Here is a 17,335-nt window from a genome sequence, read left to right as displayed (position 1 = left end):
ATTTTTGTTGCATTAGTTTTGTTTGTACAAAATCTTTTTAATTTAATGTAATCAAAATTATTCATTTTGCATTTGTAATGTTCTCTATCTCTTCCTTGGTCTTAAATTCTTTCCTTTCCTATAGATCTGACAGGTATACTATTCTATGTTCACCTAATTTACTTGTAATTTCCCTCTTTATCCATTCTGAATTTATCTTGGTGTAGGGTGTGAGATGTTGATCTAAACCTAATCTCTCCCATACTATTTTCCAATTTTCTCAACAGTTTTTGTCAAATAGTGAGTTCTTGTCCCAAAAGCTGGGATATTTGGGTTTATCAAACACTAGCTTGCTGAGTGATTTTTACTCCATTGATCCTTACTTCTGTCTCTTAGCCAGTACCATATCGTTTTGATGATCACAGAAGTCTACTGTAGTAATCTTTACTATTTTGTGGACATTGTAAGGTAGAGAACAATCCTTGAAAAAAATACAGCATTAAACAGAATATAATTCTTTAGGTACTGTGAAGAAAATACCATGGTCTGGCTGTTTTTCAGCAGCATGCTTCTTAAAAACATAAACTGTCACAGATGTCTGGTAATATCACTCCAGAATGTGGGACACTAGAAAGCTGATGAGTTTTCAGGTTTTGGTGTTAACTCCTCCACTGACTTAGAATGCTTTGGGTCAGTACTGTTAGTCTTTGTGGACCATCTTTTCCATCCTTTTTGGATACGGTATAGTTCCTTTCTGCAGTTTTCACTGGCTAGCACATAGATGAAAGGATCTGCTATGCTATGGAAAGTGGACAGGCACAGAAATATCACGGAAGTGGTATACATCTTGGCTTCAAAAGCACATACTTTCTTCTTTTCCCCTTTATAAAAGGAAAAGGCTACAGCTTTAACAAGAAGTACCACATGATAGGGAGCAAAACAGACCAGGAAAATGATAACTATAGAAAAGGCCAAATACTTCACTTTGGTCTTCTGGCTTGCATTCAGGCTTGGGCTCATCTTGATGCTCCGGAAAACCTTGTAGTTTGTGAAAATGATGATGGAGAGAGGGATGGCAAACCCTACTACAAAGCGAGAGTAATAATAACCAGCTATTTCTTTATCTACTGGAAGGGTTTCAAAACAAGTTTCATCTTCTGTTATTTTAAAAACTGGATAGTGAACTAACCCTACAATAAAAAAGATTGCTATTGAAATGGATCCAGCTGTTTTTAGGTTTCTGTATCTTCTGGATTCCAAGGCATATGTCACAGAAATGAAACGATCACAAGAAATGCAACACAAAAATAAAATGCTGACATAGATATTACAAAAAAATGCATAGGCAATTATTTTACATGTCTGAAAACCCATTGTCCACTTGTGATCATTCCTGATATAAATAATCCAGAAGGGTAAAGTTGCCACATAAAACAATTCACAGATGGCTAAGCAGAAGAGATACACAGCTAACACATTCCCCTGCAGCACCTGCAAGAGGGAGAGCCAGGCAGTGAAACAATTGGTAGGAATGCCCAGTGCACAGACACTGCTGTACATCACACTCAGGAATAGCTTGCTCTCTTCATAAGACACATTGCAGATGTTCTCAGTGGAGTTAGATGAGGCCATAGAGGATAGCAGGAATTTCAGGTCAGTGACCTTCTCTGGGCTTGTCTTTCCTGCTAGACCAAGCAAAAATGGTCATCCATGAAAATTGCCTGAAAAGAAATTATATTGTTATCATAAAGTTATCTTTGCAAACTTTTGAAGGTTCAAGGTAACTGATAAATAAATATCTGAGGTTCAGGGAAGAGAAATAATTTGTGATATAGTAAGTAGGAAAATGGCATTTGAATCCCACTTTTCTGACTTTGAATGCAGAATTTTTTCCACTATATAAAGCATATATAAGAATAAGCATTTACATATCTACTATGTGCCAGGTATTTGATTCTGTTATTATCCCCTTTTTACAGTTGAAGAAACTGAGGCAAACAGATTAAATGACTTGCCAGGTTCATACAGCTAGTATATGAGGCTGGCTTTGAACTCAGGGTTTCCCAACTGAGTCAAGTGTTCTATACATTTATGTAAAACTTGTGGACAGAGAGACAGAGAGACAGAGAAAGAGAGAGAGAGAAAAAGAGAGAAAGAAAGAGAGAGAAAGAAAGAGAGAGAGAAAGAGAGAGAGAGAAAGAGAGAGAAAGAAAGAGAGAGAGAAACAGAGACAGGGATTGGGTTGATAAGGTTAGTTGCTTCCTCTTTCTCTTTCTCCCCTCCTCCCCCCCTTTAGGTCACCACTTTTTTGGTCCTGCCTTTGGATGTGGTTTTCTTTCTACCCATCCCCTCAGCTCTGCTACAGTCCCAGACTACTCATATCCTTCCTTCTAATTCACTTGCCTAAGACAATCTAGATCCATTTTTTTCTCAATGCTTTTGGAAGATAAAAAATATTTTAATCCTACTCCTCACCTCCCCATGCCAGAGAATACTCATACAAACAAATAAAAAAACCTGCTTGTCTCTAGTGAATTAATATCACAGTAATTAAAACACACACACACACACACACACACACGCACAAATACCTACTTCTCTGTCTGTCTGCAGAGTTTTTCCCTCTCTATTTTCTTTCCCAATTTTATTTGAATAATAAATCAGTAACTTATTAGTCCTTTTTCTGTTCTATTTCTAACTCTCCAGATCTAGTCACCAAGGCCTGAGCTACCTTCTAACCCTGGAACTTCTTTCTGCTCTTGCGGTCCCTTCTCACATTAGTGAGCTCTTCTGGGAACCTCCATTTTGAGGAAAGGTCTAAATTAGTCATATTTCATTCTTCTTCTGGTTTTCAAGAATTTACCATCATGTTCCCAAAGGGGAAGAACCTATATCAAAACTCCCCCTCAATTCCCACTTTTCAACTCCCTTTAATGTATTCTTTATTCCTATGTGTATCTTAATTCCTTCTTTGTTTATGTAAAGTCTTTGTGACAAGGAATTGCTTTTTTTTTTTTTTTTTTTTGGAGGTGTGGGGTTCCTTGTATTTGTATCCTTAATCCTTAGCACAGTAAAAGATACATGGTGAGTGCTTAATAAATGCTTGTTGACCTGATTTATTCAGTAATGCAGTAGTTAATCTTATGGAAAGTGACTTTTCAAATGACAGCAAAACAGAAAACAAACTTTTTTTTTGTCTTATCTTCTGTCATAGTAACAACTCTAAAGATAGACGGACAAGGGCTAAGCAATTGAGGATAAGTGATTTGCTCAGTCACATAGCTTCAAGTCTCAGGCCAAATTTGAACCCAGGTCCTCCTGTCTCCAGGCGTGACACTCTATCCTCTGTGTCACCTATCTGCCCCTCAAAATCAACCAATGCCTGTGATGGCAAACCCATAACATGTGTGCCAGGGATGGCATGCATAGACCTCTCTGTGGGCACACATGCCAAGGACCCAGTGTGCCTGTCCCTGCAGCACAGAGTTTGCTAGAGTTCCTAACTAAAAAGCCAGAGAGAGGTGCAGCTAGACTGCTCCCTTCCCCCTCTCCCCAGTAGGAGTTAGTAAGTAGGTCTCTTCAAGACAGCATCCTTTGCAGGACAAGATTGCTTCACCCCATTCAGAATACAATAGCCTCTTCATTAACTTTGGCCAGAGTGAGACAGAAACAATTTATGTCTTTACTATCAGAAGCAACCAGTGTCTTTACTATACAAAGTATTTTTGGGATTTGGGGATGTGTCTTTTGAGTTTCTACTTTTAAAATGTTCAAAACTGTAGCCTAGTGATTTAGGAATAAGTTTTGAAACTCTGTAAAGTATCAATCTCCCAATCAGCCCTGCATTCAGATTAAAATTTGACTTCAACCCTTGACCATTTGCTAAAAAGGTTAATTTGAAGAATACTTGCTTCTGGAAGACTGGACCTTGTGAAGTGAATGTGTCAGGATGATGTCATTTAACCTGAGGGTTATATTTTCCTATAAATAAGGGGTTTTCCTATAAGCTGGGGTTTTTTTGCCTTTTTTTTCCTGTCCACCTCTCTCTCTCTCTCTCTCTCTCTCTCTCTCTCTCTCTCTCTCTCTCTCTCTCTCTCTCTCTCTCTCCCTCCATTGCAAATGGCTTCCAGTTCCTTCAATAGTGGCTAGAGGGTGTATTTTAACATTTTCAAGGTCCCCTCATTTTCCACTTTGGAGAGGAGCTAAGTTTGAGGGGATCATAGCTCACATAAATAAAGGGGAGCAGACTAGAGTGCTTAAGTCCCTCCCCTCTCCCTCTCCCCAAGTCTGACTACACCATCCATCCTCCACTGATGCCCAATAGTCCAATGGGAGTAAGGTGGGGAAGCAGGGTGCTCCCGGCACTTAGTGGGGGGAGAGGGGCACAGTATGTAGTCTCTAGGGGGACTTGGGCATGGCCCTTGGTCTAGGGTGTGGGATGGGAGCATGTCATGGCACTCTATCTCTTAAAAGTTGTCCATCATTGCCCTATGTTCTGTCTTAGAAATCAATACTGAATATCAGTTATAAGGTACAAGAGCAGTAAAGGCTAGGCAATTGGGGTTAAGTGGTTTGCCCAGGCACACAGTTAGGAAGTATCTGAGGTCAGATTTTAACCCAGATCTCTTATTTCCAGGTCTGGCTCTCAATCCACTGAACCACCTAGCTGCCCCCAAAATAAATTCTCAAGACACATAGTTTGGGCAATAAGCAAGCCTTTTCAAGGAAGAGACAATATAGTAAAAAGGAGGTGTTAGACATTAAGTCTTGTGTCTGCCTCTTTATGTGAGTTTAATCATGGTGCTGCTTAACCTTGTTGTTATTACTTTTCTACTTCCATGGCTTTCTATCACTTCTGTTCTTCTAAACTCTTACTCTTAAATCCATATTTCTCCGGCTATGTCTTCTGGCATGCCAATCACAGTTCAAATCAGTCCCTGGTTAACTCCCTGAGTATTGAGGGGAGTACTAGAGGATTTCCACCTTGATTAACAGATTTCCCATTATCCACATCTATGGTAATCTGAAAGGACATTATAAATACGAAGCAGTTTGGAGGATAAGCCCCCCTTATATGGCAAGTTTTTTTGGAGTTGACTACACTTACAGAGTTTTCTCACTGTGTGTCACTTTGGCATGGGCATGGAAGGGAGATGCCATGGACATTGTACCCCTTAGCTCAGGCAAAGTGTAAACAGGGAAATTCCCTTGCTCCTTTCTGTCCTTGTGTCCCAACTCAAGAACATCTGATAGCTATCACAAGACTCTGAGATTACTATCATTCTTAGATGTCCTTTAGGTTGAGATGGACAAAGAGATGCACCTCCAGGTTATACCTTGATACCATCAGGCTGTACCTGATGAAACCATGAGGGTCTCCAGGCAGATCCCACACCCCACCGAATAACTAAGCCCTTACCACTCTAGAGTCACGTCCACACCATGACATAAATCACATACTCGCTGTAAAGGGTATAAAAACCCCTGAACCAAGGCATTCTGGGAGCAACACCCAGGTTGTTCCACTCATGCTGTCTTGTTGGCCATTAATCCTATCTTACTAATAAATCTTTTTTTTTTTACTTTTAAGCTAAGTTTGGGAGTCTTGCATTCTTGCAAAAGGTATCCTTTCTGAACCCAGGGGTTCACCATTGTACCCCACAATACCCAGTTGTAACCCCATAACAACTTGACTTGTTGCTATGTATTTAATTTTATTATCTTACATTCTTCGGGAATCTCAGGGTACGAATGCATATTTTCCTTCTAATTAATAAGGTTGTAATCTTTTATTAATTTGCTAGATTCTCCCATACCCTGTTAATTAAGTAACGGCTATTTAATGAATTGGAGAAACTTCCTTTCCCAATAATAAGTACTTTACAAATCCTTTTTCACTTAATCTTTTCATTTATTAGTCCCTTACTACCTCTTGCCTTGATTATTACTATTATCATTATTTTAAACTCTTGGTTCTAAGGCAGAAGAGCAACAAGGGATGGGCAATGGTAGTTAAGTGATTTGCCTGGAGTCACACAGCTGAGAACAGATTTGAACCCACGACCTCTTGTCTCTAGAACTGACTCTTTATCCACTGAGTCACCTAGCTGTCCCTCTTGCCTAGATTATTACCACATCCTCCTCATTGCAATTAAGTTTCTCAACACTTTGGTCTATCCTACACGCTACCAAAGTAATTTTTCTCAAGTACGAAAATCATCATATGACTTCTCTGTTAAATCAACTCCGGTGGCTTTCTATTTCATCTAAGCTAAAATGCAAACTCTTCTGCTTAAAGTCATATATAACATGGCCCCAACTAGTCTTTCCAATTTTACTGGATACCACTCCACATCCTATATAGTCCATGAACTACCCACGTTGGCCTTTGTTAGCCTTTGTGTTGACTGTCTCCCATGTTTATAATATCCTCCTTTCTTACTTACACTTCATAAAGTCTCCTTTTTTCTTTAAGCTGAAGCTCAAATGTTATCTTTTGCATGAACCCTTTCTTGGTCCCTGAAATTACTAGTGCTTTCCTCTCCTGTAATTTAAGTGCTTTATATTTATTCATTTTGCATTTATATTTATATCTCCCCTCACCTCTCTCCTCTCTCACCTATATACACATACATACATAAATACATACATATGCTTGCCTCCCCTGTTAGAATTCAAGCTCATTATGAATAGGAATTATTTCATTCTATGTACTTACATATTCATTGCTTAGCACAATGTCCAGCACATAGTATATGATTAACAAATACTTTCTGATTAATTTTTCGTTATTTCTATAAATATTGAAATTCCCAAATATATCTTTTAGTAATAAATGAAATCTAATAAACAAAGGTATATAGAAATATAAATATATTTTTACAATATTTTGCCAAATGGAAGTTCAGAGCCAGGGTTACCTCAAACCTTCAGTATAACAATAGATGGTTCCACTTCACTTGTTTGAAAACAGTCCAAACTAATTAGCTTATTCTTTTTTTTTTTTAAATCCTTGTACTTCGGTGTATTGTCTCATAGGTAGAAGAGTGGTAAGGGTGGGCAATGGGGGTCAAGTGACTTGCCCAGGGTCACACAGCTGGGAAGTGGCTGAGGCCGGGTTTGAACCTAGGACCTCCTGTCTCTAGGCCTGACTCTCACTCCACTGAGCTACACAGCTGCCCCTTAGCTTATTCTTGATACTAATTAAGGTAATGAAGATTTCTCCTTATAATAGTTCAGAAAATAAGGTATAATTAGTCATTTTTCTTTTTTCTTGCCTTAGGAATCACAGGAAAAAATGTTTCCAAAACACACAGTACTTGCTAACTCCTCATAGGTTTTGTAGAATTGTCTCTATGATTAAAAAAAATAGTACTTTACAGGTCTGATATAGATATGTAATATATAATACTATAAATATATCAAAATATAAGTATAATATAATAATATAAAATAACACTTTATAGTAAAAGTTTCAATATCTTCATTTCTTTTTTTCTCCACAGATTCTTTATAAATCACAGATAAACATATTCAATCTCTCTGACTCCACAGGGATAGGTACTTCATAGCAAGACATTTTTTTAACTGACATCCAATTGTTAGCATAAACTCTTTTTACCAGTATATTCCATTTGACTCCTAAAGATACAGTAATATTATTTATAGTTTTTGAGGGAGGGCCAAGTAAAATAGATAAGATAAATGACTTTAAAACATTAGTCCTATGTATCCCAGAGTTCTGCATATCATTTACAATATGGAGCCCCTATTCAATCACATGTGTGTATGTGTATGCATATTTATATATCACCAATATATGCCATGTGACAAATGAATATTGGCATGGCAGTCAAGTTCTGGCTCTGCCACCCAGTAATATGTGACACTTAGATAACTTTTCTGTGTTTTAGTTTCATCACAGAGTTGTCAAGGATCAAATAAAATACCTGTTAAGTGTAAGAAAGTGTGTTGAAAATTATAAAGATAAGTTTTTATTACACTACAAAGTGAAAACTTAATGTTCCAAAGGGATTCCTTTATTTATTTAAAGTGTTGATACCTCTAAAAATCATAGAATAATTGCACTGGATTTTGAATCAGAAGACCTAGGATCAAGTTCAAACTTTACCAAATACTGCTTGTATTATTGAACAAGTTGCTTCTTTTTCTTCATCTATTAAAAAATGAACACAAAAGAAATTAGACTAGGCAGTTTCTAAAGTTCTTCTAACTTCTAAAGTTAGACTAGAGTCTAAGCTCCTACATGTAAAGGTAGACATGCATAATATTGTCTATCTGGTATTCACCAGCCACAGAGGTTTGGTGAGTCTGTTTCTGGAAATTGCCTCCTGTATTCCATACAGTACCCTATGACTGTGTTTTATCTGCTTACTGAATGGTGACAAAAACTTTGACTGCTGAGCCAGAACTGAATGGTTTCCAAAGGCACAGACAAAAGTTCTCTCTGCCTGTTTCTTTGCCTGTTTCTCTCTGTCTTTTTCTCCTCCTGGGGGCTTTTGAATAAGGAAAAAGTAATGCGATAAGCCTTTAAGTGGAGAAAGAGGTAGTAGGTGCCTCTGTTTTATCTCCCCACATAGCATCTATATTTATTTTTCTCTTTGTGTATTTATCTTATGGGTGAATGAATATCAGACATAAATGAACCAAGGTCGAGACCTTATGAGCTTCAAAAACTCAGAAAAGTCATCAGAGATCCAGGAATAGCAACCAGTGAAGTCCTAGTCCTGTGGAATGACCTCTTTGACCCTGCCTAACAGTGAAATAACCCAGCAACAAGTATTGTCTACTATAAGTCAAGGAATAACTCATTTGTAATGTGACTGGTGTCACCCTCCAAACTAAAAACTATAGGGTGAATATTTGGTAGTTACCACTTCAAGTATGAGTTAATTTTCCCCAAAGTGGTCGACTGGTTGGTATGCCTTGGTTTGAGGAGGATGCTTTAATATTTCGGTTTCTCCTTTATTTTCTTAGGCAACATCTCTGTGGAAAAACCTAGTCAATGTTAATTACTAATTGATATTGGAGAGAACTGAATGGTCAAAATGATATTGGTAGTTAGATGATATTAAGGAAATACTGATGAATGATAGTGGGGAGATTGAAACATGATTAATATTGGGGTAAATATTCTAGATTGGGGCTTATAAATTATAGCACTCCCAATTCCTTGGGGTTATCTTTAGAGCTCCAAACAGAACAGTAGCCTTACTTTGGATATCTAACCTGCTAATTAGAGGATTTGTTGGGAGGTGAAGGTTAGGGTTTATACAAGTTATGCGTGCTATGATATATTTACTTTATCTTTTACCTTTTATTGTTGTATTAATGATTCTTACTTATTATTGTATTAATGATTCTTACTAATGCTCCTCCCTTTCATCTAATCTACCTTCCAATCAAATTGTACTGCTTTAATCCCCTGATCTTGCTCTGCTCCCTCAAGATTTTTTGTATTTCTTTATGCACCTTTTCCTCATGTCATGAATGTGCTGGTATATCTGTTTATTGAAGTGTTTCATTTCTCGTAAGGTCCAATTAGACCACATTTTTCTTTTGACCTCTCCTTTTCACATAACTCATTCTTCCTTGTATTAGCTTTATTTGCATAGGATCATAAGTTCCTTGAAATCAGGGGTATCAATTGCTGACCCAGAATAGGAGAAACTCCAATTCAAAATAAATAAACCAGAAGAGTCAGGACTCCAGACTCAGATAGGGATCAGCATGCAATTAAGGTAGACCTTAGACTCAGAATGAATAAACCAGAGGAGTCAGAGTCTATAAAATTACATCTTTCATGTGGACAGGATCAGAGGATGCATACATTGGGAAACTGCAAATAGACTGAATCCTCTTAAAGCTAAAAACCACAAAAGGAAAGGAAAAGGGTTAGAGTAAATAACATTATAGGATTAAGTAAAAAATGATTAGTTACACTAGATCAAGTGCAGGGAACAACATGATTGGTTGGAAATTTGATAATAGTGACTAGCAATGAACCTCATTTTCTCTGATGGGACTAAGAAGAATTCATTATTCTAGTTCAGTTGCAAGATAAAAGTTCAGATATTTTGGACAGCAAACCAGATATCCTTACTTGGCAGCTAAAGATATCAGATCCAATTTCTTCTCTTTTTCATAATATTTCCCAGGCCAGCTAGAATTCATTGGGACCAGAAAAGATCAATAATTAGCAAGAGAGTGGAATTTCTAAACTTAACCCAATACAGATTACCTGATTTCTGAACTAAGTTTAGAAATAAAGACCCATGACTTAAGCCATCATAGGAAGTAGGTAAGAGGTCTGTGATTGGTTAGTCCAAAGCCTTTTCTAAAAACAGAAGTTCTGCTAAAAGAATGGCTTAAAAGTTCATTTCCACAGGGCCTATTGTTTCTTCCTTTGTATTCCCAGATTGGGTCATAGAGATGTGCATATAATTTGTTATGCTGTTGATCAGTTCCTTCTCTTTTCTTCATCTTCAAATTTTTCTTATCCACGGCAGCCTTCCTTAAAGCCTGTGAAAATGCTCTTCTCAGGCATTTGGGTGGCCCAGTGGATAGAGAGATAGCCCTGGAGAAGGAGGGCTTAGGTTCACATATGGCCTCGGACACTTCTTAGCTGTGTGACCCTGGGCATATCACTTAACCCTAATAGCTTTACTGCTCTTCTGCTTTGGAACCAATACTTAGTATCAATTCTAAGACAAAAGTTAAGAGTTAAAAAAAAAGAAAGAAAATGCTATTCTTCCTCATTTTAAAAAACAACAAAACAAACCTTTCATTTGTGCCCACTGAACTTACCAACCTACTAAAGTCTTTGACACTGTCAAATAATTCAACATCAGAAACTGATATGATTTTATTAGTAGAAATTTCATTAAAGAAGAGGCATATGCTTTGCTGCTGCCCCATAAGGACAACGGGACTTTTCCATATATTGTTTCCCCAATTAGAATGCAAGCTCCTTGAGAGCAGGACTATCTAAACTTTTCTATTTGTTTTCCCAGTGTTTAACACAGTGTTTTGCACAAATAAGAAATTATTAAATGATTTACTCATTCATCTACTTGTCATCATTTTTGACTACAAGTTCCTGGACATGCTTTCTTCTTCCTATCTACCATGTGCGTGTATCACCAAAGGCTCTGTCCTGTACTTTCTTCTGTTCATTCTATAAATTTTCTCTCTTGATGATATCATCAATTCTTATGGGATCAATTATCATCCCTAAGCTGACAATTCCAAAACTGATATATATCCTTAATCTCTTTCCTGAGCTAAAGACTTTAATTACTAAACTAACTAAAATTGTATTGCACTGATTTAACACCTCCAGTTGCCTAATGAACGTCTCCCCTTGGATTTCCATATCGAGATCAAAAAACTTCTGTGTAAACAAAAGCAATACAGTCGCAATTAAAAGGGAAAATTTTAATTAGGAAAAATTTTTGCAACAAATTTCTCTGATAAACATCTGATATATAAGAAATGTAGGAAACTAATGCAAACATATACAAACAACAGGGGATGAATCCAATCTATTAATAGGCATTTGAATAAAATGCTCCAAATCACTCACTGACATTCCACTTCATGCCCTTAAGATTGATGAAAATGACAATTGTTGGAGTCGGGATAGTGGTGGAGTTGTTGATTAGGCACATTAATCTACTATTGGTAAAACTACAAATTATTATTTGTTAAATTTGGTGTTTGTTAAATGTAGAATTAAAACAGAATTAATCTCTAGTCATTCTGGAAAGCAATTAAGAATTACATCCCCAAATCACTAAACTTTGCATTTTCTTTGACCCAGAAATATCATTACTAGGCAGAGACATAAAGACAGATGGGTCATTTGTACAAAAATACTGATAGCAACACTCTTTGTTATAGGAAAATGTGTGGTGGCACATTTTTATTAAAACTGAGTGCCCCATAAGAAATGATGGGCTGGTTAGTAAAAGCAAACAAACAAACAACTAGGAAAGACCTGTATGAAATAATGAAGAGTGAAATGAATAGAACCAAGAGAATATTATAAGGGGCAGCTGGGTGACTCAGTGGATTGAGAGTTAGACCCAGAGATGGGAGGTCCAAGTTCAAATCTGGCACCAGACACTTCCTAACTGTGGAACTTTGGTAAGTCACTTAACCCCCATTGTCTAGCCCTTATCCCTCTTCTGCCTTGGAGCCAATAGACAGTATTGATTTTAAGATCAATAGTTAAGGTAAGAGTTTTAAAAAAAGAGAACATTACATACAGCTACAGAATTAATATTTGAAGAATAACTTGTGATTGTCCACCTCCAGAGAAAGAACTACTAAATAGAATATGGAAGACATAATTTATATATATATATATAATTTTTTTTGTCAGGTAATGCCTTCTATGGTGTGGGGAGGGGAGAGAAGGGGTGAGATACCTGGGAATTTTAATGTAACCAACCAACAAATTAATTAATTTAAAAAAACAGTACCTCATAAACTGAAGATTGGCTAAATATTCATATTATTAATGAATATAGTGAAATATTGTGTTGTAAGGAATAATAAAAGGGAGAATTAAAAAAAAATCTGATCTTTTGTCTTAGAACTGACACTAAGTATCAGTTCCAAGGCAAAAGAGAGGTGAGGACTAGGCACTAGGGTTAAGTGATGTGCCTACGGTCACCCAGTTAGAAAGTATCTAAGGCTATATTTGAACCCCAAACTTCCCATCTCCAAGCCTATTTCTATATTCTCTAAGCCACCTCAATGTCCCTAAAAGGGAAAGTTTTAAAACTGGAAAGACTTGTATGAACTAATGTATCATGAAATGACCAGGAGCTGGTGAACCGTTTATGCAATAAAATCAGCCCTGTAAAATTTTGAAAGATTTGTGACTTGAGCAATGACCAATCATGATTTTAGAGGACTGAAACTGAAGCTTGCTGCCCACCTTCTGACAGAGAAGTGAGAGATTCATAGTATCTCTGATAAAGAAAGAAAGAAAGAAAGAGAGAAAGGAAGGAAGGAAGGAAGGAAGAAAGAAAGAAAGAAAGAAAGAAAGAAAGAAAGAAAGAAAGAAAGAAAGAAAGAAAGAAAGAAAGAAAAAGAAGAAAAGAAAGGAAAGAGGATCATTCAAACATTTTTAAAATCCATAGGGTGGAACAGAATAAAATTCAGGGGGTAATGGACAAGCAGAAATGAGATAGCTTTGAACACAATATGTTGAAAATATAAAGAAGCAAGCTGGACATAATAGAGCTTACTGACTTCATATACTGACTTCTACTTTGTATATGGAAATGCTAATCTGTTTTTGGTGTTTGTTAGATGTATAATTAAAACAAAATTAATCACTAGGTAATGTGACCAAAGGGCTCTTGTTTAGAGTCTAAAATTTTGACCTTCTAAGAGGAAGCATCTGCAAATGAAAGGGCTTCATTCTCCTTTCTTAAAAATGTCAATTAAGCAAGGTTTTCTGCCATTACCTTGTATTCCTCACAAAAAGCATAGAAATGTCTTCTTTTCTTTTCTATAACATAATTTTATTTTCTTGGCTCTCATATTTTATTCCTAAGATAATAGAATTTGTCTGCTGCCTCTAAATCTAGTGCTTTCTAAACCTCCCCCACCTCAATTTTTGCTTTTTTTTGCTTCCCAAACCCTAGATTCTGCTCCTACCTGTTATCTCTGTTCCTCTTCCCATCAAAACATCCAACATTTAGTGCTCTCATGAAAGGTCTGTTGAGGGAGTTTGAAAGATGAGTCAAATATTTTGTCTTATTTCCCAGCACTAGATCATTCAAAGGAGACCAAGAGCAGAAGCATCAAGAACATCCAGATAATGCCAGTTTCTTCAAAGATAATTCAACCTATGGAACCAGCCCAGGCTAATACATCACCAAGTCTGGAATGTCATGGCAGGATTATTCCCAAGAAAGGCCAAGAAGAGTAACTTGCTCAGTATTCAAGCCTTCAGGGGAACTCATGCTCAGTCCTTATATACCCAGCTCATTTTCCAGTCCAAGAAAGTTTTTCAGGAAGTAGTGCAGTTAAGTGGGTGTGTTTGAACTCTTTAAATAGGTTGCAAATTGTTTCCTGTAAAAGCCCTTTACCAACTAAGCCCATGTGGAAACTACTGACAAACTGAATAATATTGATGCTTTCATTTCTGTACTTTAAGAGCAACAATGTTGAGAAATGTATAATTTTGGGGTATGAATGCTTCTACTTTATAGATGAGTAAACTATGGCTTGAAATGATTTGTCCAATGTTACTTGCCTTTGCTTTTGAACAGAATGTCAGGAACCTAAACTGAATTATCTCATAAATACCCCAAGGGCAATGATGAAAACACACACACACACACACACACACACACACACACACACACACGCTAAACAAGTAGTGAAGACTATGATGTAGTCACTACATATACATTGTAGTGGAAAGCTTTAGACTTAAATTGGAAGAATTTGAATTTTAGCCACTTTCTAGTTTTATGACCCTGTGCAAATCACCTTTTAATTCTAGTCCTTTTCCCCTATGTATAAAATTACTGGGTTAGACGAGGTAATATTTAAGGTTCTTCCACCTTTTAAAGATTGCAGCCTATGTTCTTAGACCCCTTCTAGTTCCTGTGTTTATATTTTTAAAATTTCTGTTCAATTCTATTCTTTTTATTTTCCTGATGAGTGCTGGGAAATGATGCTTGAAATTCTTCTCTTTTGTGAATAGAATTCATTCTGCCTATTAGATTAGATTATACTCAGTTTTGTAAGGAAGGTTATTCTTATGGTTGTAAGCCATTTTTTTTTTTTTTGCCTTTTGGAATACTATATTGAAAGATCTTTTCTTGTTTGTAGTAGTTACTACTTCTATATGTATCATGCTTCAATTCATTGTTTTTCTGATTGCTTCCAGAATTTTTTCTTTGGTTTGGAAACTGGATTTTGGATATGAATCCTTATTGTTCTCAATTTAGTTTTCCTTTCAGGACATGATTGCTGGATTTTTTCTAGTTTTACTTGCTTTCTAGTTCTAATATATCTGGATAGTTTTCATTTATGATTTCTTGAAATTTAGCATCTGGGATTGTTTTGGTCATTGTTTTGATTCTCAGAAAGTTTAATAATTCTTAAGCCATTGTTCTCAAAACTATTTTCCAGATCATTTGTTTTTGATACTAGATAATAGACACTTCCTCTATTTTGTCAATCTTTTGACTTTTTTCCTAATATTTCTTGTCATCTCCCAGAGTCATGGAATTCTGTTTGCTTCATTCTATTTTTAGAAAGTTCACTATTTGGCTAAGATTTACCACTCTAAGTATGCCATTTATATTTCTTTAAGTTTTTCTCTCCAAAACTCTAATTTCTTTTTTTTTCTCTTTATTTCTTACATGCAGACTTATATTCCATGTGGGCAAGTAATTTTTCCCCCTTTCTGAGGTTCTGTTTGTACTTGTTGGATTGTTACTTTTATCTTTTCTTTTATTCCTTATACTTCTCTTATGTTTAGTATTTCCTTCTGTTTATTCATTTCTTAAGCTTTCTTTCTTTAATTGGGAATTTTTGCTTGGGCTCTAGGGTAATCTTGAATGGGATGGGTAGACTTTGTTCCTGTTCCCTCTGCAATCTGTATTAAGTTACTGACCTCAATGGAATGCTGTTTTGGGGATCTACCTTCTTCTTCAATTCTATTTTTTTTAAACCTTTACCTTCCATCTTAGAATTAATACTGTGTATTGGTTTTTAACCTAGGTAAGAGCTAGGCTATGAGGGTTAAGTGATTTGCCCAGGGTCATACAAGTAGGAAGTATCTGGGGTCATATTTGAACCTAGGACCTCCCATCTCTAGGCCTGGCTCTCAATCCACTGAGTTACCCAGTTGCCCCCTTCTTCAATTCTTGCACACCACCCCCAGGCAGTTTTCTGATTAGCCTTGGCCAGTTTCTGCCTTCTTCTTTTTCCACAATTCTTATTTAGGAAATGGTTCCATCCCCTATGGTGGCCTAGATGGTACCTAGTGGGAATTGGAGATCATGGTAACTTTGGCTCTTGCTCAGGTGTTGGTACCCAGGTATGAGTTGGCCCCTTCTCTTGCTGAATCTTTCAGTGCCATGAGGCTAGGCTCTGTCTCCTCAGAAAGGAGACTTTGGGAGCTGATTCTGTCACCCCTACTTCTGTTCTACCAGTCCCGGACCAGAATATGACTTGTGGTTCCTGATTACTAGAGCTATCTACCTGTTTGGAATGCTGGCTGGCTTAACATCTGTCTACGGGAGCTTGTACTGGCTTCCTAACATGGCTCTCTGCCTCCACTACTTTCTGGCTGTTTTTTTTTTTAATAGTTCTGAATTAGACAAAGGACCTTACTTCTGTTTCTTTTCAGATTTTTTTCATCCTTGGCCTTTCTGGTTTTTTTAAAAGATTTTTGGGGGAGTTTGTGTGGGAAAAATGGGCTTCTCTGGTACTTTTCTCCTTCTGAAAGACCTAATATCTTTACTAAAAGATATTAGGACTTCCAGAAGGAACATTTATTTACATAAACATTTACATAATATTTTGGTAAAGATTTTTTAACAATTACATGTAATAACAATTTATCACGTAAGTTTTCTGAAGTTATATGATCCAAATTGTCTCCCTTCCTTCCTTCCAGAGACAGTAAGCAATTTGATCTGGGTGATAAATGTATTATGAAATAGATGAATATATTGATAATAATAATCACATAAAACCAAAACCTCCAAATAAACTAAAGTGAGAAATAGTGACACCAATAGTTCTTTCTCTAGAGGTAGATAGCATTCTTTGACGAAAGTCCTTCAGAATTGTCCTGGATCATTGTATTGTAGAGAGTAGCTAAGTCTTTCAGAGTTGATCATTCCACAATATTGCCATTACTATGTACAATACTCTGCTGGTTCTGCTTATTTCACTCCGGATCTTTCCAGCCAATGAGTCTATCTTTAGCCTGAACTCAAAGTTTATTAAAGAAAAGTTATGTATTTTATCATATTTTTTCATAGTAGAAAGTATATAACATTTAATATTCATTTCCCTTTTCCCTTAATAGCTAACAGGGGGAAGTGCTCATTACATTTAAAGGTCTTCTTTCTAAAAATTAGAATTTGGAGAGCACCTGATCCAACTAAACAAATCCATGATTACAACATTCTTAATAAGTTGTTAAGTTTTGGTTTAAACACCTCCAGAGGGAGGGAACTTGCTACCACTGTAGACTTCTTTTTCTTTCTTCCCATATTCTATGATATCTCCCAGCTCCCAGGTCCCATGAAGAAAAAGCACCACAAAATCAAGAGAATTAAGTTTGGAT

At 36.6% G+C, this 17,335-nt stretch overlaps 1 protein-coding gene across 1 annotated transcript in view; it reads right to left on the bottom strand.

Annotated features, from left to right (window-relative positions):
- Positions 1 to 606: 606 nt before the first annotated feature.
- The window catches only part of GPR132 (G protein-coupled receptor 132), a 38,012-nt gene continuing 21,283 nt past the window's right edge, over positions 607 to 17,335 (bottom strand). Inside the window, exon 2 of the mRNA XM_044659934.1 lies at positions 607 to 1,661. Coding sequence (XP_044515869.1) covers positions 607 to 1,661 — 1,055 coding nt within the window. The remainder of the gene's footprint in view (positions 1,662 to 17,335) is intronic.

This window comes from Gracilinanus agilis, chromosome 2 (assembly GCF_016433145.1).
Source record: "Gracilinanus agilis isolate LMUSP501 chromosome 2, AgileGrace, whole genome shotgun sequence".
Classification (NCBI taxonomy): Eukaryota; Metazoa; Chordata; class Mammalia; order Didelphimorphia; family Didelphidae; genus Gracilinanus; species Gracilinanus agilis.
This window is presented reverse-complemented; position numbering and strand designations above follow the sequence as displayed.